At 43.4% G+C, this 22,218-nt stretch overlaps 1 protein-coding gene across 1 annotated transcript in view; it reads left to right on the forward strand.

The window, feature by feature from the left end:
• The first annotated feature begins 106 nt into the window (after positions 1-106).
• The window catches only part of LOC144125145 (tRNA endonuclease ANKZF1-like), a 31,962-nt gene continuing 9,850 nt past the window's right edge, over positions 107-22,218 (forward strand). Inside the window, exons 1-11 of the mRNA XM_077658264.1 lie at positions 107-233; positions 4,461-4,651; positions 8,137-8,231; positions 9,474-9,570; positions 10,062-10,263; positions 10,717-10,841; positions 11,666-11,777; positions 13,152-13,305; positions 19,564-19,786; positions 20,860-21,099; positions 21,599-21,796. Of these exons, the coding sequence (XP_077514390.1) occupies positions 4,462-4,651; positions 8,137-8,231; positions 9,474-9,570; positions 10,062-10,263; positions 10,717-10,841; positions 11,666-11,777; positions 13,152-13,305; positions 19,564-19,786; positions 20,860-21,099; positions 21,599-21,796 (1,636 nt within the window). The 5' untranslated portion in view covers positions 107-233; position 4,461. The remainder of the gene's footprint in view (positions 234-4,460; positions 4,652-8,136; positions 8,232-9,473; positions 9,571-10,061; positions 10,264-10,716; positions 10,842-11,665; positions 11,778-13,151; positions 13,306-19,563; positions 19,787-20,859; positions 21,100-21,598; positions 21,797-22,218) is intronic.

Consider the following 22,218-nt stretch of genomic DNA (forward strand, 5'->3'; position numbering starts at 1 on the left):
GCGGCTGATTGGGTTTTATCAGCCGTCGTCATCCGCCGAGCGACGGACGAAAAAAGGGAAAACATAAATAACCGCTAGAGACAGCACACACACGCAGGCGGAGGAAGAACTACCCCAGCAGCTGGCGCCACCTGTCCAAGCGATTGCAGCTATTGTGAAACGTTAGCAGCGCTAGCTGAGACGAAGACCCCGGAGCCCCGGATTCCCGTTGAATGCGCGTGGTCTGCCAAAATGTGAGTTGTGCTCCATTCATTCTCAACAGGACGTTAGTATATTAACGGTGTGCACTAGCTTTTACGATAGGTCTGCACTGTACGCGATTATAAATATCATTATACAATTAAGGGTAGTTGCTGTGAATGCAGAACGCTTCACCAGTGTCATTGCGTAAGCGAAAACTGCTCGCATTCGTGCCGTGATCAATATAAATGAGGTGGGGTGACGTGAACCAATTTAATTTTGTTTGGGTCGTCTGGGTCACTTGTACGTTTACATATGTTCAGCTGAAGTGATTTAGAAGACCAGCATAGTACCGCATATTGCTTTTTGTCCAAGTGGACTTCATTGAATGGTAATCTTGGAAAGCACGCAATGCTATGACTCGCGCTCTGGTAGTCATTAAACATGCTCGCGTCTGGCCTAGCTAAACAGCTTTTACTCGTAGCCTGCCAATGTTTTCTGTTACCTCTAAAGCCAAATTTGCTTGGTAAAGGTGCAGGGGGGAAAAAAAATCTGGGCAACAGTGAACTATAATCACATCATTAATTCACTAAGGCAATTTATTATTCTCGCATTGAAGCGTCATGGGGATTTATGCGGATGCCTCAGGTACACGAACAATGCGCAGCTAGAAACAAAATGTACTACATCGCAGAAGGTTATTGACCCAATCGCATTCTGTCTGCGTGTGTTGAAAAACAAATTGACGAGCAGGTGAAAAAGGACAAGAAGGAAATTAGACAGTTTTAGTCTAGCGTTTGCGTTTTTTGTGTGCGCAACACGTAAGACGGTTGCGCACGCTAAATCCAAAGTGCGAACGACGGTTTTAGATGAGCGTTTGCGGACCGTTCCGTAACAGGCGCTCAGTGGACAAACAACACCTAGGCAACCTAGGTTCAGCCACGTTTGGGTAAGTACTTACCTAGCGCCACCACACGCCAGAAAAAAAACAAAAAAACTTTCCTTTGCTGTACTGCTCTTCAGTTCCAGACCTGCGTGTCAACCAAGAGAACGCTTTGAAACTTTGCACTCTACACTTTTCGACTATCTTTTCATGCAATCTAAATAACTTACTTGCGCTCACATGATCGTTGGCCGCGTACTGGCTCAGCAGCAGCTCAGCTCGTTCGCTCACAGCGCGAACTGCGAACGCCTTAGCCGAATACTCGCTGAGAGTTCTTGCTATCTCGGCCCACTTGAGCGGAAACCATTCGCGAACCTCGCGCAGAAGCTCTATGTCGTCCGCCACTGAAAAACGCGCGCGGCTGGCGGCCATGGTCCTCGCACATGTGCGAAACCGAAACTTCTGAGAAAATAGCCATACAAAAACAACACAAACGGGCCGTTGTCATGACAACAATGTAAACAGTGTTGTTAGGCTTACGGGCTTGAAAATAGACTGCTATCTCAAAATTACCGACAGCTTATCACATATAACAGTGTGTCCTAGTGAGATAACAAGAAGCGGAAGCGAATGCAACCATTTACAGCCAGTTGAGCGCCGAATAAGGCAATGCCGAGGTATTTTAGAACCGAAGCGGGCAAGCAGGGTGTCGCCATGTTGCCTCCGTAAGCCCCGCAAAGACGATACGCTAAACGCTAAGCTTCCTTTAGCGTTCTGCCGGAGTTCCCGGGTTCGAACCCGACCGCGGCGGCTGCGTTTTTATGGAGGAAAAACGCAAAGGCGCCCGTGTGCTGTGCGATGTCAGTGCACGTTAAAGATCCCCAGGTGGTCGAAATTATTCCGGAGCCCTCCACTACGGCACCTTTCTTCTTTCACTCCCTCCCTTATCCCTTCCCTTACGGCGCGGTTCAGGTGTCCAACGATATATGAGACAGATACTGCGCCATTTCCTTTCCCCCCCAAAAACCAATTATTATTATTATTATTAAATGCGTGTGGCTTTTTTAGACAGCCGTCAGGAGAGTTTTTGGATCAGTTGCAAAATCAGATGCCACACCGCTGGGAGGTAAACACTAGCTGTCACAGGCTGAAGGCACATGACAGCTGTGGGGCAGTGTAGCAAAGGCTGGCTGGAGGCTGATCATCACCACCATAAGGCATTCCAGTGCTGAGTCACTCAAAGGGGAAAGTCCATGCAGAATGGGATCAAAAGCAGCTTTCACGATGATTGCAAAAGATTTCCACTGCATATTATTGTAGTGTAAAATGGGGGCTATTTGGACATGTGGCTTGCAGTGATGAACAGCCACCATGCTGACGAACCAGGAGCGCATTGAGGGCTTGCATGTTTGTGTACTCTACTTATCACCACATGCTTCGGCCTGCACCCGTGGATTCAATGCGTGGTTCACTGTCATGGCTCCTGGGATGTTATGGGCAAGCCATCTCTTGATGTTAGGTCTTAAATGCCTACAGGTTGAAGTATACAATGGTGGATGTTAGCATAGCTTGCTACACAGAAGAAAAGTTTTGCTAACTGTTCGGATATGTTGCACTAAAGAAATAATAAAAGCAAGCCTTTGGGCAGTTATAAGCATCCGGCGGGGTGGGTGGGGGGTGCAGTGTACATTGTAAAGTCAAGTACATACAGTGTATATAACTTGCCTAAGGCATGACAAATTTGCTTTAAGAATAACATATGTGTGGTAATCACAGTGAGCAGCTGGATTGAGTGGTAGCTGAACACCATCTCAGGAGCCTTTCAAGGCTGTCACTCATCCATAAAACCACAGGCCGCCTTGTACACTACCGGCAGTAAAGATGAAGTATGGTAATCAAATGCTGTAATCCATGTGTCTCAAACTGGCTTCTGTGAAGTGCTTTTTGGTTCCCCATGCACGCAAATCCAAAGTCGGTCATGCCAATAAGTATGCACGCCTTATAGCAACTTTCTTTAGGGACTAATCATACTATAATAGCTAGTAGACTGTGTCGCTGTACAGCCAGTTATTATTAATGGAAATGGGACATTGTTGCAGAGCTATATGTCTGCATGTTCTTTTTTGCATGCCTGTCACAAGAAAAGATGGAAGCCAAGACAGTCGGGGTTTGCTTGTCGCATTTAGAAAGTTGCTGGGGTTCCCAAAGAGCTTTATAAAACAATTGAGAACTTCCACTTTAAGTGTGAGCAAGAATTTTTAAAGAAATTAGAAAATTACTTTTTCAACAGAGCATTTCATTTGGATTCAAATTATATAAAAACTTGGGGATTGTTTAACATTTTAATCTCAAACTGACAAAAAAATTAAAATCATGTTCACTCACTCAGTTAAAGCAGGTCTTTACTCTGGAACCACTCGGATAAAGACCCCAGAAGGTGGGTCGTCTGTTCAGCTGCTTGCATGTTCAGCCCGCTCTTTATTCAGCTCTGCCAAGTTTAGCCAAGCGCTCCGGGTTGTGGGTGAGGGTAAGGGAAAGTAACAAGATGTGTCGGCAGCACAGCATGTGAAAAGCATGTACTCGGTGTTGTGGTCTGGCGAGGACAATTGTGGTAGTTTGGGTCACTGCTGAAGCCAAATAAATAAACTCTGTGCAGGATAAGGAGCATGTTGGTTTGGGTTTTGAAAAGGATTTAAGAATATTGTGTGGTGAGATGCATGTGGAAGTGGTGGAGGGAAGAAGGTGCACTCTTCTCGCATGTGTTTGTAGTGTTCGTTTACTTACTAGTTGTTTGTAGAGTTCTGTGTCATTTCCCATCGCCGGGCTTGGCAGGCACCCAGTCATTTATCTTGCGGGCAGGCTGATGAACCAGCTCATTTCTCCTCAATCCCCTTATGGCCTGGTACCCAGTGAATGTGTTCACTTTGTTCTATAAAGGGTGAAGACCTTGCACAGTAAATAAAAATGCTCTCTTCAACACTATTTCTGAAAATAAGTTACTCTCTCTTCACACACCTCTCTCCAGCTGCACTTGTGAAGTACATGGAAATAGGGCTGTATGATGTGGTAGATTGAGAAACAAAAATTCCTGTATGATGCCTTTTTTAGTGAACAGATACACAGTCTTTGCCAGGTTGTAAATGTAATTGCACATTTGGCCCTGTGGCATGAAAACACACTGTCAGCACTGTTCTCTAGTTTTGCATCCAGGATATACTCACTAGGGAACTTTACCTGAATAAAATCTTTACAAATGGAAGCTTGTCTGCATTTGTGTTGTGTATTGGTCTGTGAACCGTTGTCCCCCACGGCTTTCAAGTTTAGTCTTAAATGTTCAACATGCATGAGTCACAGGAATTTGATTTAAAATCTGGTCACGCTCTTGTGTATTTTTCAGTATGTCTGAAGTGTCAGCTGGACCGTCTCCACTGAACCCAAATTCCACTGAGCCCGCGGCCTATCCAAATTTCTTTACCTGGCAGCTGACAGACCCTCTCAAGGTTGAACGGTACCTTATTGGTCTATCGCTTGCCAACTGCACACCACTGCTGGAGCAAGAATTCTACTCATCACCTGATGCTAGGCATGGTAATGGCATTTTTAATGTTTGCATTTGGTGAGCTGCTAAGTAACCTACAACACACAAACCAAATGTTGTGGTTACCACATGATACATGCTTCTGGTGCATGTTATCATGGCGTATAAAATGTAGTTTTCACTGCGCAATTGTTGCACCTAGTCTCAAGTGACTCTCATTGTCACTTAACAGTATTGAGAGAGGCGAACATTGCTCTTGGTTTAAGCTGGAGCTTTTGGATACAGACACATTTAAATCAGCAATACCGTTCAAAGCAATGTGGCACAAGAAAGTGCAGACAAGTTGAAAACCTGTGTACATCTGAACGTACCAGGGGTTTTGTAGACATCTATACACTTGTGAGCAAGTGCAAAGTTGAAAAGCTGAAGGTCTGTCATTGTTAACTCATGCTGCAAGCATAGAAGCAAGTCAAAGACAATCACACAAACGCAGTTGAGTTAACTTTTTCATATCTTGGAGGTGGTGGATTGATGGCCGCAGTTACTAGAAATAAAACTGGCAGATTTGTTTGCATTGATTGTAGAAATGTTAATGCTTATCTTGGACAAATTCTGAATGGGCATCGAATCTTATTCTATTTCCTTTCTCTATTTCATACTTTGGGTTTCAGTTTATGTCTGGTGGTTAACGTATCTAGGCAAGTTGAATGACACATGTGGCACCCATGTGCTGACAAGTCACATGGTTGCAGATTACGGAGTTATCTAACGGGATATTTATATCAGCTTTTAAAGTCTTCGCATGCACATTTTTTTTACTGCCATTTGGAACGACTGTGTTTATTTGGTAACCTCTATTGAGCTGGGAAGTCTTGTTCCCATGGCGGTAGCAATTGTGGGCAACAGTGACTGCATCACAGACTAGCTTAAGCACGCACATCATAGAAGGGCTAAGGCCATTATGCCAATACTTTCACATATACCCTCCACACCCTGTAATATTACTCCCTATGCTTTTGCAATCTCTTCAGCACCACCTATTCAACCTCCTATCCTGGCTTTCTCGCCTTTTGCATATGCTGATCATTAGGGGTAGCTTGAGGCACTGATGGGCAGGCACTAAAAGGTTATGTTAGTTGCAGACCAAGAAGCCAAGAAAAGAACACATTGCATTTTGTAGCTGAACATTTTATTCAGTAGTGTGACTGCATGCATTTCAGTTAAGAAAAACAAGCATAACTAAAATTTGTATCCGTAGCACTATGAAACTCAACTTATTTAAGGAAGCAAAAGCCAGCTGTGCTCCTCCATTCTTTATGCAGTACTAGCATTTTTTTTACTATTGCACACATCCTGTGCAGGATTTTATATTCAGATTTGCTTTGCTTGCTTATAATATGTTAGTCAAGTTGTGTCATAGCCTTTTCTCATTTATGAAGTGACCTTCTGGTTCCTGTTACTATCAGGGTTATTTTTTGCCTTCAGCCTGTCATTAGATGAGGCTGGATAAACAAGTTTGCCATAGCTGTCAGGCGGATTGAGCTGTTTTTGTTGCGAAAGCAACACTACGCCAGCCAGCGAGCCATTTCGGCTCGTCGCACACTTAGCCGTATGCCGTGGCCGACGAACGACCTTGAGCTGCCGTTGCCTAGCAACGCCGCAGCCGCGCTCCAACAGATGGCGCCGCCGCCGTCGCCGCTCGCTCCACCAGATGTGCTCCGCTGGGGTAGAGGGAGAGGAGGTGTTGCCTCGCGGGGATATATATATATATATATATGCGCTTCACCTCAGTGGAGTCCAGTTGTTATGAAGAGCGCGAAAGAGAGACAACAACGAAAAAACGAAGCGAGGAAGAGACAATGCGCTCAAGAGACGGCAGAAGAACGCGCCGCACGACTCGAGAAGCGTCGTAACGAATATGCAGCTAGAAGAAGTCGTGCCATGTCCCAGAGTGACTCTCTCAACTGCGGAAGAGACCGGTTTGAGTTCTCGAGAGCGTCAGAATGAGACGCTGCGTAGACGACGTGCCGAGGAAATGAAGCTTTCGCAATTCAACTAGAGTTAACCAGAGCTAAGCCACAGCCAATTTTTTTCTGTTAGCCATTGGTAAACCTTGGGGTAATTACCTGTATCTGAGTTTCCCAATTGTACTATTGTTGGTAGCCTATCCTGTAGTTCACAGCTGCTGCAACTGCATCATATTTTTGTTGCAGGTTGCTGGCACCATACTTTCTCTCATGGTAGGCATACAGAATAGGATTTTGATTTGCTAATAGGGTCAGTTAAAGCAGTAATCTTGAAATATTCAGCATCTCAATTGTCAAAGATAACTGACACTGCTCCTAGGAAGGAACCAGACCCAGCTTCAAAATCTCATGAAGTCTTTGTTAGGATTAATTAATGACCAATTGCGTTTTCTTTTTACAAAAGAAATTGCATGCAGTGAAGTTGCCAGAGCATAATGTTTTTCATATATTGTCAAGCAGTTGTCCTTGTATATGGCCCAGATGATTGAAGCTGTAATGAGCTTGATCAATGCAGTTGACATTTTGTCTGATCTCATGATCGATGTTAATTCCGAGAGAAATGTTTATTTGATGGCCACTCAGCTGAGCAAATTTTGTAGCTGCAAGTCTGTCGTGCTAGTGGTTATATTGTTCCCCATTTTTAATTTTCTTCATCTATGTTCCCTGCTGCTAATGAGGAGCCGAAGTGAGTTAGGTGTGCATGAAAGTTTGTGGAAGTGACAAACAAATAATGTTGATGTCCCTTAACACTTTAATGCTTTTATGTTGTCTTGTGGAAAAAAAGTATTAAAGGGACCCTGAAATGATTTTGATGGTCATATTCTAATGCAACTGAACTGTAGAGGAGGTTTTTGTGAGTATTTGAGTCAAATTTAAAAGCTCTACATGGACCCCATAATTTACAAATAATTTCTTTAAGTTGCTGCTCGCAACCAATTAGGGCGGCACCTCACTATCCTCCTGACATAGAGTGGGGAATCTGGGCGAGCCTTCTCATTGCTCTTGCACAGGTGACATGCGCTGTATGGGGTGTGGTGGAGTGCAGTCCCGACCTGTTTTCTTTACAATCTTTTTTTTTTGTGTGTTGGTGCATGTGAGGAGCATCATTTTTAATCGGTGATGTCTTCGATATTAACGAAGCTAACTTAGATATTTGTTCTGTGCAGTGACAAGTGAAACCGATCACTCGTATACTTTTCCTAACTGCATTTGATATTAATTCTTGGTTTCTTTAAAGGCACAGGACATCTACTTCATTCTAAATGTCCGTGATGGTACATGCCAGGAAAGAGGCTCTCTTGAGGCTTCATTTGTATTATTTACTTTATGCGTGTCCTCGTTTCACTTGGTGCAAATTTGAGGCTGCCTTCTTTGCTGCACAGAACAGCAATGCACCTGTACAACTAAACCTTGCTAGTGTTTAGGTGCTGCTGCTGCTATGTTCAGTGCCTTTTTTTACTGCAGCGAATGGGATGGCCTAGAAATCTTTCATGACTTCTTACCTACAGATGAAGTACCCATCCCAGAAAGTGAAGACCTCAAAGTGTCAACAGTCATGTGCTGCTCACTTTGTGGGGCTGAGTTTGAGACACGAGAGGATCAGGTAACTGAGCTCCTGCATTTTTTGTACATTTTTTTTAGGAGATGTTAAAGGGAAATCACACAACCCTATGCAGGAATGCGAGAGATCACTTTATCTGAACCTCAGTCAATCAATTTGTTGGTCAGTATCCAGGATGAAGTCGGGATAGGTTGAGCAGATATGCTGGTTTCATCAAAAGCAGAACATTGTTAAGAGAGAAGATGGTTCAAATGTCAGGCACCCATTGTATATCACCGTACACATTCCAGGGAACAAAATTGGTAATCAAAATTTTTGAACAAGCGAGTTAACTGGCTGAGCCTCATCAGTTGTTTGTTAGGAATAGGAGCACCAGAGCATGATAATAAACAGGATGCTCTGTGGCTTGGAGCAGTCTTTTAAGTATGGTGTAAGTGGCGAAGCATGAAAAATGTGGTACGGATGAAAATGACTTGACATATAAAATGCAGATTTGTTCATTTGGTTGGAAGTTCCTTAGATAAAAAGACAACATTCTGTGCCAGCAAAAAAGAAAAGGGGGATAATTTAGGAGAGCTTAGCTGTCCTGCTGCAGTTATAAAATGAAGTGCTGAAGTGACTGATAAAATCTGAAGACAGCAGCTTGTAAGAAATTGTTCTGTATTATTTTACTCGACTTGTACAGTGGCACGTCATTATTTTTGTATTAGTTTATTTTAATATATACTAGTTTCAACCTCTGTCAACATTTTATAGTAGGTTCCTTCCCATCTGATTCTGTACTGATTAGCATATGTAATTTGAATCCGGTCACTACACTCCTATTTTTGTCCCTTTTTCCTTTTGTGATGAGCCATATTTTCTCTATGCTAATTTAGTTACACCACGATTGCTGGTGGATTTTGCTTATGCATATTACTAGGAAGGGGCCATTGCTTTCTTGATTCAAGACCAAAAAGAAAAGTAAATTTTGAGTTTGAATATTGAACAAGTGAATAAGCCAGCTGAAATTGCAGACAGCATGATGTGCTTCTCAACTTTCATACCTTCTTTGCTTATTTTTAAGATATTTCATTTATTGGATTTTTTAAACAATGTTTTCCAGTTTAAAAAAATAGAAAATTATTAGTTTACTTTAGGTTGTAAAATTGGGCAAGAAACTTGCTTTTCTGTGGGCTCTCGGTTGTGTTATTCACAAAAGAAAGGTCATGTTTCTGATGTTATTTGGTGCAGTTGTGTGATTTTACAATATTTATTTTTACTTTTTTTTTTTGGTGTCAACAGGTGCAGCACTACAAGGCAGACTGGCACAGATATAACTTGAAGCAAAAGTTATGCGGAGAAAGAGTTTATACTGAACAGGAATTCTTGAACATGATCGGTAATTATTCCTGGCCCTTTTACAGAATCTAACTCAGCTAGTCATTTTCATTTGTGGAAATTGGAGGAATTAAAGTGATGTGTGCTCTGTGAACAGCAGCCTTGTAACCCTAAAGTTTCTGTGCAGGATTTCAAGAAGTTTTTTTTTTTTTTCATCCTTTGGCACTAACGTTTATTTAAAGGACACCCAGAGCAGCCTGCCATTTTATTCACAGATGCTTTCCTAGCGTTACATTTTTATTGAGAAAAGAAGAGGCTGGTTACTTTGCTGGTGTGTTGCTCTTACCTGGTCAACATTATTGATTGCATTGAAACATCTTTCAGTAGATCTCTGCCAAATTGCTGTTCGTAGGAAGAGCAAATATGTTATTGTTGATGTAGTTGCTCTTGCAGATCATTAAAGAGCCCTAAACTAAGAGGGATACGTTTGCTTTTCTTTAATGGTGCTTTCATCCTGCCATGGAAAGAAACCCCCTGTTCGAATTCTTCCAGAGGAAGTTTCCAGCATTTCCGGCTCAGAGTCTGGTACTGACACGACGACGTCAGCGAACGAGACTGCAGAGTCAGCAAGTGGGGGAGAGTCAAGTCCTCGCCGGAGGGTGAAGAATGGAGTGACCTCGTGTCGGAGCCCTACTAAAGCTGGCCGCGCACCAAGACAAAGGACTAGCAGCGTTGCATCAACTGATACTGAAGGGTGAGCTAGGGTTGTTGCATGCCTTGAAATAAAAGTAAAAAAAAATGCTGTGCTTGGAGGTTGGGGGCAAAACTCCGGCAACATTTGATAATCAAATTCTGTGGATATGCAGCATACATCAAAAAACTTCGAACGGACATTGTAAAGCAGGCTTTAGATCACCGAGGCCTGTGTGTGTGTCCATGTGTGTTCATTGCGTTGCTGCCATTGGAATTCACTAGTGACATTGGGGCGACAGGTTATTCATCAGAAATGTGGAAAACAAGCTTAATGTTTTCAAATGCTTCAGAGGCCACTTTAGAGCTTTCACTCTTTGTTTAAAGTAAATTTGTCATTACCACTCGTAATAGTGTTCTATGAGTGGGCACATAGTCATCTATCTACTGCAATATTTGTAATAAGCTTGTAAGTCGCCTTTTGCCCTTTTTTGTTTTTATTGTCATCACTCTGCAGAGAAGATACAGATGCCGATCGACCTGAGAACAAGGGCACTCGCATGAACTCCAAGGTGTACCTCAAGAATGGTGATGGCCAAGTTCTTGCCCTGTACAGATGCATTGTTCACGGAAAACTGGCAAGTTACCGAGACTCTTAACATTTTTTGTGCTTAAACAGACTGGGCCAGTGCAAACACGAGTTTTGTGCTGTTTCAAGTGTCTAAAATAAATGTACCGCAGCGGTGGCCAAGTGGTTGAGCATTCGCCTCGCATGCAAGAGGTGCGGTGTTCGATCCCCAGTGCCACTGTGTACCCACCGGTGATACAATGGGTACAAGCTTTCCCCTGGTCTGGTACTCGGCTTATTTAGGGTGAAATGCTTGGGAAATGGGTCTTTGACCCCACCTTGAGAAGCTGAAAATACCTTGTGCCATGGCGCTAAATTCTTTAGCCATAGATGCTCTTGCACCATAAAAATCTGTAATCACCATCGTCTAAAATAAATGGACACTTATTGCGGCAAGAGGCTGCGCTAGCAAAAGACCTCCGACAGTTCATTTCCAGTGATTCTACAGCCGCATGAAATGTGAGAAGGGAAAGGGAAACAACAGGAGGAGAAGACAAGGCATGCCATCTATTATCATGCCAAGAAGCTCCAATGTGATACAGGTGGTGACTAGCATAAGCCCATTTACATGAAACATTTCTGCTTCATGAAACTGACCATACCTAGTAGTTAATATGTTGTACCCGCTATTTTGTGCTAATCACCTGTGGAAGTTGCAGTTAATTATAACAATATTTTTTCAGTGTGTCCAGCAATTCTTTGTAGCCCGTTCTATTGGTAGCAAAGTTTTACGGTATGTTTTTGGAATCTTGGTGCTGCTCTATACAAGACCATTTATACAAGAGCAATCCTAACATTTGGCTGGTGCACATTTCCTGCTGTTATTTTCTGCAGGGAGCCCCAGAAACCTGTGCACAGCTGATCTCAGCTATTGAGGATGTCCCGCGGCAGATGCAGTGGGCTGTGCTCATGGTAGGCGGCGGACACTTTGCGGCGGCAGTGTTCAACGGGTACTGCTTTCTCTTGCTGTGGCACTCTTGGCTGTGGCTAGCCGCAAGAGAGCTGACCAGGCAGCAGGGCATGCTAGAGTTGTTCAGGAGGGCCAACACAAGAGGGAGTTCGATGTTCCACAATCCGGAAAACCTGCTTCCTCAGACAAATTGGATGGACTTGCTGTTAGGTAGACCTCCTAATATAGCAGGCACTTTGATGGCATAATAGTTTCATGCTTCCAGTGTTCGAGTTTTGTCATGATACACATTGTAAGCTCACTAAATTAGGGGAGTGTTGCACATAGTTAGAATGTTATAAAAGGGAAACAATAAATTTGATTGTGAGTGGAAATTGCGTGATGTCCTAGCTTTCAAAAGGGATTGCTAGAGATGGGGAAATCGAGACACAATAAACTTTGGATAGTATTGTGAACACTATGAAAGACATATTGCAGCTTGGTGAACTAAATATACGGCTGTGTGTATTAAGTAAGGATACATTGCTAACCAAAGGTAGACATTGCTGGCCTCATGGATGTGGATTTACACTGGAAATGAGTCCAAAGCACTGAGCATCAAAGGCAGCATTCATTTTCCAACATCGTGCTGCTTCAGTGTGTTGAGCACTAGTAATTTCCTGCATTCCTTTTCTCTGGTGGCACAACATTATGTTCCTGTTGTGTTCAGCCATTGCTTAGCTTTACTTTAACAGGCTAATTTTTTGTAATGGTGATATTCATGGTACTCTGTGCCTTTATTTCATGAATAACTCAATCTTATTTTACACCTGGTGACAAACATTCAGCAGCTGGCATATGTTTGAGGTGTCATATATGTAAAGATTGAGAAGGGTGCAGCCTTTCCGTCTTACGAGCAGGCATGAATTTACATCACTGATTTCCTAATGCATACTAGCAGCCCTTGTTGATTCCAACTCGCTTCAAACCACATGGGCCCCTTATGTATATATCAAATTCATTCACCTTGGGGGAATGAGGGAAAAGCTTTAATGAGATAGGGAGAGGCCAGCCATCGAATTGGCAGGGTCTGCTACTCTTGGCAAGGGTTGTTGCTAGTGTCCTTTTCTTTTTTTTTTAATGAGAGGAAGCAGTAAGAAAAGAATAAGCAACAGTCTAGAGAACGACGACAAGACAGCTACAGCAAAGAATGCTGCACTATAGTGAGAGATTCCAGCTAGCAAATTACAAGGTTACTGACATTTTAAGATGTGCAGAAAACAAAAAAATTACATTACAAAGAATGCTAGTTAGTTGAGTGCTTCATTGAAACTTCAGTGTTGCTATGCCAAATTCATAAAATATAAAATGCACCATGAAAGTGTTTTGCATTAGGGACCGTAATTATTAGTGACATCTTTGGCCTTCTGTTCAGGTCGGAGCCACTGCTGCACAAGACATTCCACAGTTACACGGTGCGTGCCAAGCAAGGGGGCTCCCAGTCTGGCAGGGACGGCAAACAGAAAGGCATGCAGCCCAAGTCCGCTGGCGCTAGCCTTCGTCGGCACAATGAGATGACGCTAGTGAGGGTGAGTTTCGTCTTGGCTGTCTTCATTTGTCGAGGGACTTTTGGTAGTGTGCAGTTGCCCCATACAGGACACTTTATCAATACTGAGCATGGCAATTCATCATGAGGAGGAGGGAGGGTGTGGGATTGTAGCAAGGAAAGGTGCAACCATCTTACACCCTTGTCACATGTGCAATCTCAATGCCCGCTGGTTTAGTGGCCATTGAAATTTTCTAGGTTCTTCAAGACACATAGCTCCCGCACTGTGAATTTCAGTGATCTCTGAGTAGTGAGAGTGTGATCTAACAGATGGCGCTAGGCGCAGTGGCATGTAATAAAAATATTGAATGACGCCACAAACCACAAGTCACGTATTGAAATAAGACCTATTTTTAATTGAAAGTTGCTAGGAAAAAGCTGTACAGTAGAACCGTTCAATAGTAAAGTTACTCGGACCAGCAAAAGACTTTATTTTGTCAGGGTCTTTACTTATATCATTTGTAGCCGCCGCTGTGGCTCAGTGGTTATGGCACTCGGCTGCTGACATAAAAGATGCTCATTTGATCCCAGCCGCGGCAGTCTAGTTTCGATAGAGGCAAAATTCTAGATGCCCGTGTACTGTGTGATGTCAGTACAGCTTAAAGAACCCCACGTGGTCGAAATTTCCGGAACCCCTCACTACTGCGTCCCTTGTAGCCTGAGTCGCTTTGGGACGTTAAACCCCATAAACTGTATACCAAACTATATCAGTTGTTGCTGATGGCATGGCTTTGAGGATGCTCTCTGGCTGCCTACTAAATACTGAATGTAGGCTTATAAAAGAAAAACTTGGAAATACCTTCTATCCTTCTGCTATCGACCCTTTATGTGATTATTTATTTTCAGTTATCACATTTTATGTTACCACATTTGGGATTTCATTTACATTTTGTGGAAGTACTGCATTTGCACGAATATAATGCCAGTATGTAAACCAAAACATTGCGTGAACACGGCATCATCTTCCGCAGTCTCAGCATCATTTAAGAGCCAATACTAGTTAAGAAACGCACGTGACACAGTCTAGCGCAACAAAACTGCCCACACAGTGCCGCCGCTGCCCTGCTGTGAACGTTTGCTCCTTTCTTCCCTTCTCGACTCATCATTCCACTTTTACCAGCTTTCCTTTTTCGCAAACCACGCTTCCTTCTTTCTGCGTTCACAGCAAGCTTTACTTCTTTTTTTTTTCGTATGCGCAGCGCACTTTGCCTCATAGCCCCAAGGTCTTTGAAAAGCTGGCTTCTCCCCGTGCTCGTGAGCTTGGTGGTGAAGTCATCTCAAAAACGCCCTTTTATCCTCTTCAGTATCCATTTGCCTCCAAGCACTGGCCTCGCGATCCATGATTTTGCACGTGGCGCGATGTCATCATTTTGTGAGGAGTACGTCGCTATGGCCAGACCCCCTTTAGTAAAGCCGTTTGTTGTAAAAAAAATGTTTACTCTAAATGATTAAAAAAAAATGTAGTCGTCTATGGAAGGCGAAATGGGACCGCAGCTTCACTTTACTATATCCGAGTTTACTATAGCAGGGTTTTACTGTATACCTCACACTTTGGCATGGTCCATGGACACTGATAGCGGAAGGACGATGGGTGGTGGTGCGCAATTAATTTCAGAATAATTCATTTTTCGTTGGGTGAAGGTGTCACAGACCAGTTACCATCCAGACTGTCTTCGCTGTGCTCATAGCTACTATCATTGCAGCGCTTGTTATCAGTCCTCACAAAGCGTGCTAAGAGGCAAAAACAAGCGAAACGCTGAGAAACGGAGCACAACAAAAGCAGGATTGGCTTGTTTGCATCTTAAACAGTCTGCAGAGCTGTTATTTCAACTACTGAATAAAAAATTGCTTACAGTTAAACCTCATTAAATCATTTAACTTTCTTTAAGTCATTGGTACCGGAAAAAATTATTTGAATTAACTGGGTTTTTGAATTGAGACTTTTCCAATGCTCCTTCGGCCAGTGGCCATTTTGCACAATGTTTGTGCGATAACTGTGACGCTCCTGTTTGCAGTGTAACTACAAGTTCTAATTTGTTAGAAAGAGAAATGCATTTACTTTCTAATGATATGCATTGCTAATACAGCAGCCAACCGATTTTTCGAACTCCAGTAATTCAGACTGGCGCGATATTCCGGACTTCACAGAGCAACTCTCATGCACCTCATAGGAACTTGTGCATTTTCACGACTGATATTTCAGACTTTGTGGAGTCTTAAAGGTTCGATTTTTTGGACTAGAATAGGTACCAACAATATTGTGGAGATCTTTTTTCAACCGAAAGTTTGTTATTTTGGCTTAATATAGATGCAAGCGGCCATCGCTGTCGCAAACAACCCGTTGTCTGCTGCCGTTAAAGGTGCCATCTTGGATTTAAGCGGAATTGGCGGGCACTGACGGAGTGAATCGGACGGACTGGCTTGGATAGGTTTGGCTATTTGTTCTCCATCGTTACCATTCGAGGTAATGCGATGCTCTCTGTTGCCATCGAGGTGGCTTACAAGGAGCGCATGATCACATTGAAAATGGTACAGTGGGACAGCTGAAGCATCTGCCTCGGCTTGGACAATACCACTCGCAGTTTGGGGCAGCAAACAGTTGGGGGGGGAGTGCATTTGGAGGCGCTCACTTCTGCTCGCATCTTGTCTTCCCGTGGGTTACCTCCATGGTTACTTCTCGGTCTTCGCGAGCATCGTTGGGAGCGTCGTTGCCCCGATTTTTCGCAGAAAAGTTATTTTTTGGAGGTCACAGCATTTTCGGACTGTTTGTGTATTCGGACCATTTTCCGGGTCCCTCAGAGTCCAAAAAGTCAGTGGGCGACTGTAACCAACTATTCTTCACACAAGCAGAGTGAGCAAAAAACAGAATGCATTAAAAAATACTTTTGTTCAACTTGCCTGATTGCATGGCATTTTTTGGAAAAACTACTACAATAAAAAGAGGGCTGCTGTCTCAGCATTTAAGTAAATTGTTAATCTTGGTAAATAAGGAGTGCTTTTGGCTCCAGTGGATAGCTATTTAGAACTGGCACTCTGCAAAAGATCAAAAATGACACATATTGGAGGCTCAATAGCTTTGGTCTAGTTAAAACGTAAGCGTATTTTGCACATTTGTGGATTATGCCTATTTAGTGTGCAAGCATGCAAATATTTGAGCTGCAGTTAGTTGTTATTTAGTTTTTGCTGGTCAAAGTTACCTATCGTTACAAAAAACACGATCCAGAGAGGTCTGGGTGTTGAGTGCCCAGACCTCCATGGGTCGCGCTTTCGTGATACTGGGTAACCTCATCGAAGATGGACAGCATCAATAAAGATGGAAATAAACTTTCGCCAGCCTCTGCAAGAGAGTGCCAATTGGTCGATGACAATCAACTTTCGCTCATCTCCGTTGCGATCATGAGGAGAAACCGAAACCACAGAAGCGCGTCACCACAAACTGCACGACATGTTGAAGATCGAAATCTGCTCTCTTTTTCTCTGCAAGAAGGTAGCATAAGCAATTTTCTAACGCTTCTTATAAGTCATAGGAGGTGGCAGCACCTTCCAGTGAGCTTGTATTATGAGTATGGCGCGAAATTTCAAACACAAGGTCAGAACCGCTCTCGTACGACAAAAACTCCGTTGGGCAGAAATCTGCCACTGTACATGTACGGCAAAAAACCCTCAAAGGGTTAAGAGGAATGGCCACAGTGATCAAACTGTAGGGCCTCTGCCTTAAATGAACACTGCAAAAAAACATAGGACCCGTTCAAGAAATTTCGTTTTGGAAATGCACTGCCCTTACTGGAAGAACTTTGTGATTAAAATCAGAGGTCCAGGTAACCTACCTCCCTGACCACGGCACACTGAAAAGAAACGGTGCAGGCCACAGTCAAACGCACACTCAATCCTTCACGGGCGCAGAGCCAGAAAGGATGCACTGACGCTGCTATGGTGCCTCGATGCCAGTGCTTCCTCTAGACGCTGCCTTGACATGCACCGCCTTCAGCCTGGCCGTGCCTTGAAGTGCCGCGATTATGTGATATTGAAAATTATGCCATGCTACATTGCAGTGAATCACATCTCCTCTGTAAGCGCGCTTTAGCAGTCTGCAAGCCATACCATGGACTGGTTTTTGTGTTGAGGGCCATACCATAACAGCGCAAAAGACAACAGACACAGCACTGTTTATGAAGTTCTTGCGCTGAATGCTATGAGTGCGGTATTTTGCCTCTTTCTTGTCTCCTGCCTTTCGCGCTCTTACAGTATGACAAATTCAAACCAGTTCGCCCAGCTTTTTGTACTCTAGACATGTTACGAGCACTGGTGCTGGGGCGCTTCTCATATCAAGAATCGGCGTTGCTTTGCAGCACCAGGCTCCCAGGGGCCGTCACTTCAGCGGGTTTGCACCGAAATCAGGACCACGCATTCCCGCATAGCAACCCAGATGTGTAAATTAACCGGTATAATTTACGTTAGCAATTACGGAACTGTAGAAATTCTACGAATTATCTGGGATTTTGAATTAACCGAGTTCGAATTATGGGTGTTTTACTGTAGTTGGTGAATAAGTTAACATGATTTGAAATTTTATAATTAAAGCAAAATGATTTTGTTTGTTTATTTTACTTTTTTATATCTTGTTTTTCAATCTATGAGGAGTATGTGAGGCTGTTCTCAAGGGCCCTTCAGATTCCAGTGGCCATTCACAAACCTCCATGGATTTGATCCCCATTGATTTCAGTGTTCATTGAAAATCGGTTTGTGGCACTGGCTGATCCCCCTTGAGTCTGACGACAATTGATTCAGTGGACATTGAACCTGCCCTAGGAGAAGAAGGGATAAAAGAAGGAAATGGACGGAGGCTATCAAACATTTTATGTTATGTCGTTTTGCATTTTGGTGTTTACCAAGATGCTTATTTTTTAAATGTGCAAATGTGCATGTTTTATTCATGCTTATTCATTGCTAAAGTATCTGCTCTGGTGGATCAGTGGGTTATGGTGCTTGGCTACTGACTTGAAAGATGCGGGTTCAATCCCGGCAGTTTTGGTCTCATTTTAATGGAGGCAAAATGCCAGAGGCCCGTGTTCTGTGCGATGTCATTGGACGTTAAAAAAACCCTAGTTGGTCTAAATTATCTTGAGCCCTCCACTACGGCGTCCCTCATAGCCTGAGTCGCTTAGGGACGTTAAACCCCATAAACCAAACCAAACCTATCCATTGCTAAAGGTTGGCCAGACGTTCAAATTCTGGCCAACCTGCTGATGCAAGGTCTTGCAGGGGCAATCAGACTTATTCAGAGCGTAATTTCCCTTTGTGACATGCTTTATAGGAACTGGAAATCATGCAGGCACAGGCAGTTCCTTGCAAGAAAGTGGAAATTATTAATGCAGTTCTGTCAGTATAAACACTGAATCTTCTCATTTGTCAGGCAACATAGGAATGATCAGCTGTCTTTTCATGGGTAGCCTGCAAGAACGATTTCCTTAGCATGGGTCAAATCTGCGTTAGCATCTTATCTACACTGATTCTCGAGAAAAAAACTGCTTTCTCGGGAGCGTGTGTGTGGCATCCCTTTGAGCATTATGCACTTCTGCATAGAGCTTGCACTCTGTTTCTGGTTAGCAGTTTTGAAGTAGCAGGTTACATTCTCTGGTGTCCAATGTTCATCGGCCTTTGACATTGATAAAAATTTTCAGGCAACTTCGTGTTCACCGAACAGGTTCCCTGTACCTTCCTTCAGATAAGTAGGCATGGTACCTTTGCTGCTACCTGCCCCATGTTTAAAATGTGAAACTGTGCTCTGTGTTTTCATGGAAAACTATGCTTACCTAGGCCCTGGTTTACTGCACTGCTTTGCTTTAGAGTTGGTTCTCCACGCACCAATGCTGTACAGAGGAAAAACCTATGCTCCCTTGTGTAATAGCTTCATAAATTCTTTGAGAAACTTGAGCAAGGCGGTTTTACATGGCTTGTAATACAGTGGTCCTTATGTGCTCGTCATATCTTTTACCAGGGTAATTGTTGTCGAAATTTGTTTCCTTTTTTTATGGATGCTGGGTGTTCTGCTCTCTTAATGCACCCACAGAAAAGCAAAGCAAAAGAAGTCTTCCGTTTTTAGCCAGCTGGTGAGACAAGTGCATATGCTTTTATCAACACTAGCTTTTTGACAACTTTGGGCAGTTTTGTGTCCTTTATATCCCTCTTGTCATTACCGATGTACTGCCCATTCTCACTCGTGCCTACTTTGTCCATACAGGATATCCAGGATCTCCTTCAGTCATGGTCTGAGGAGCTCCAGAAATGCTCAGCTGTGTTCTACCGTGCCCCAGGGGCTAATCGGGCAGTGCTGTTCTCGGGTAAGAACCCGCCCTTTCGCAAGTCGGACCCACGGATGCGGCCAATCCCATTCCCCACCAACCGGGCCACCTACAAAGAGCTGCTCCGGGTTCACCGGATGTTGTGCACTGTCGAGTGCTTCGGTGAGCAGTGGAAGCTTATTTGATTAATAGTAGTTATCTACTGGTTAATTGATACTTTAAACTCTAGACCTTGCCATGCCCTTACAGCAGTGAGCACAGGTTCAAAGAAAGAGAAGTCATATGCAGAAATGAAACTGCTTGAGGAAATGGGAGATAGCATGTTACAAGGGAAAATAGCACTAAAGATATAATGATTTAGGAAGGACAACAAGCACCGTACTTGATGCATGGCACCTTTTACTTGTCATAAGCTGTAAACCAAGTTGCACACTTTAGCACACATAGTTGCACACACAGCACACTCTAGCAGGCTTGCACTGAAAATCAGTGTTTGAAACCAGAGTATGCATCCCAAGAATGCCAGGAGGGCTGAGGACAGCTTGTTACAGTGAAATGTGAAGCAAATCAAGTCAGTTTGCGGAAAAGAAGAACTAAAGCTTTGTGGGAGATGGCACAAGTTGCCTATGCTGAATACATTTTTACACTAATTTTAATTGCTACGAAATTTTCATTACAGGGCCTTTTTCTAAACCGTGGGGTTTTCCTGTTGGTAAATATACTGTCACTTCAGATCTGGCATAAGCATTAGACTGTGACATGGAGTTCGAGAGTTATATGTCCATTACATTTCAGTGTAATTTGATTTTGTTATTGCTTTCTTGTTTATACATGTTGGAAGTGCTAATCCAATGGTAAGCCAGAAAAGCACAGTGTGTCAGCAAGGCTTGATGTGTGTACGCATTTTAACCTACATTTAGGGGGGTTGCAAGGACTTTGAGGAATGCGTGTGCCGCAAAGAAAGGTTTGAAAGGGGGCGCTACACCTTGTTGTAAGGGATTGTATGTCTGTGCAGAGTACTCATCCTTGTCTACAAACTTGTCGAAATGAACAGGTGCTATTGTGCTTTTTGGCCGCATATTATATAGGGTGCATACAAGCTTCATTGTGGAGTTTCTCAGTGCAATTGATGGGACATTGTAGTGAACCTATAGGATGGAGTCCGATTTCATTTCACGTGACTAACCTTTCTTATGCTCAAGTCACAGCTCTTTTCTCTTGTTGCTTTCACTCAGGCAGTGAAGCGGAACTGAAGGGACGCACCCCAGTGTCACCCAAGCTGAATATCGGGACCAAGAAATTGGGAAAATCTGTAGAAACGGGACCAGATGCTGCTAAATCAGCGGCAGCAACAGCAGTGGCCGGCAATGATGTCACTTCAAAGCTTGAAAATGTTTCTCTTGCTGAGGACCCACTAATTTCTTCATTGCCTATGCCACCATGCAGCACGCAAGCACCAAAAAGCCAGCTTGTCGGTGAGTTGTAGTTGTAAATATTTTTTCTTTAACGCTGAAACCTGGAACTGGAAGCCCGGCACAGTAAATCCTGGCTCACTTTTTGGTGTGTTTAAAAAAGGCATCATGAGAGAATTGCCACAGATATGAACCAAAGTTGGGGTGGGGAAGGTAGCTAGTGGGTGTTGCTTTCGGAGGGCACCTGACTTTCCCATTGCGTCCATAAATTCGATTTCGTTGTATCGTTTTTGTTCTGATGCTGCCTTAGTGTCGCATGGGTTGAGGCCTTGTGGAGATAGACGGGATGGTGGGAACTTGTGAAAGGTAGAGTTAGGTGAGTGGGTGGGTGGGTGATTTGTTGTAATAGTCTTGTCCAACATTTGCAGACATATGGGCAAATTTTCCAAATGTTCAGTTGGTTGTCTTTCTCTCATAGTAATTCACTGCCAAATACCTGCTGACTGCTAGCCAGCATTGGTAGAAAGAACTTTTTTTTTTCCCTTTCTGTCTCTGTGTTTAGGGACCTTGGAGTTCCCAGAGGACAAGACAGAGGATGACTCTGGTTCAGATTCTGATGCCACCGTGAATTGGGAAGTGTCCGCAGAAGTCATTGACCTTGGTGACTTGAGAGAGTTCGCTGGAACAAGGAAACCTCGCAAGAAGAAGCGCAAAAGAAAAAAAGGCGACCACAAGGGCGGAGAACATGCTGAGAAGCCAGGTGAGGGTTTTTGTTTCCTTCCATTTGAAAAAATGTTTTGTTCGCTATGTTGCTAGTTATTACGAGAAGATGATTTCATCTCTCACTATTCTTTGTGCCTTTGTGCCCAATAGCCCTTCATGTTTCTATCAAGTGAAGATAGAAGAGAATGCAATGGGGCATTATGGTAAATACAGGTTGCATTGAGCGATAAAATAAAGTCTATGTATGAAGCTTGAAAGTACTTAAATCACGGAACCAATGTTGCCCTTGCATTACTTAGTCAAATTGTAAGAGATTAGCAGCTGACAACAGGTGTATATTGTGTGCTTTCTGCTCATCTGGCTAGTCTGTACTGCGATGGGTCCCTAACTAGGTTTCACAGGAACCAGAGGTTTTGCAGATGTCGGGTGCCATGAGCTCCAAAATAATTTAGGCATTCC

This window comes from Amblyomma americanum, chromosome 3, assembly GCF_052857255.1.
Source record: "Amblyomma americanum isolate KBUSLIRL-KWMA chromosome 3, ASM5285725v1, whole genome shotgun sequence".
NCBI lineage: Eukaryota > Metazoa > Arthropoda > Arachnida > Ixodida > Ixodidae > Amblyomma > Amblyomma americanum.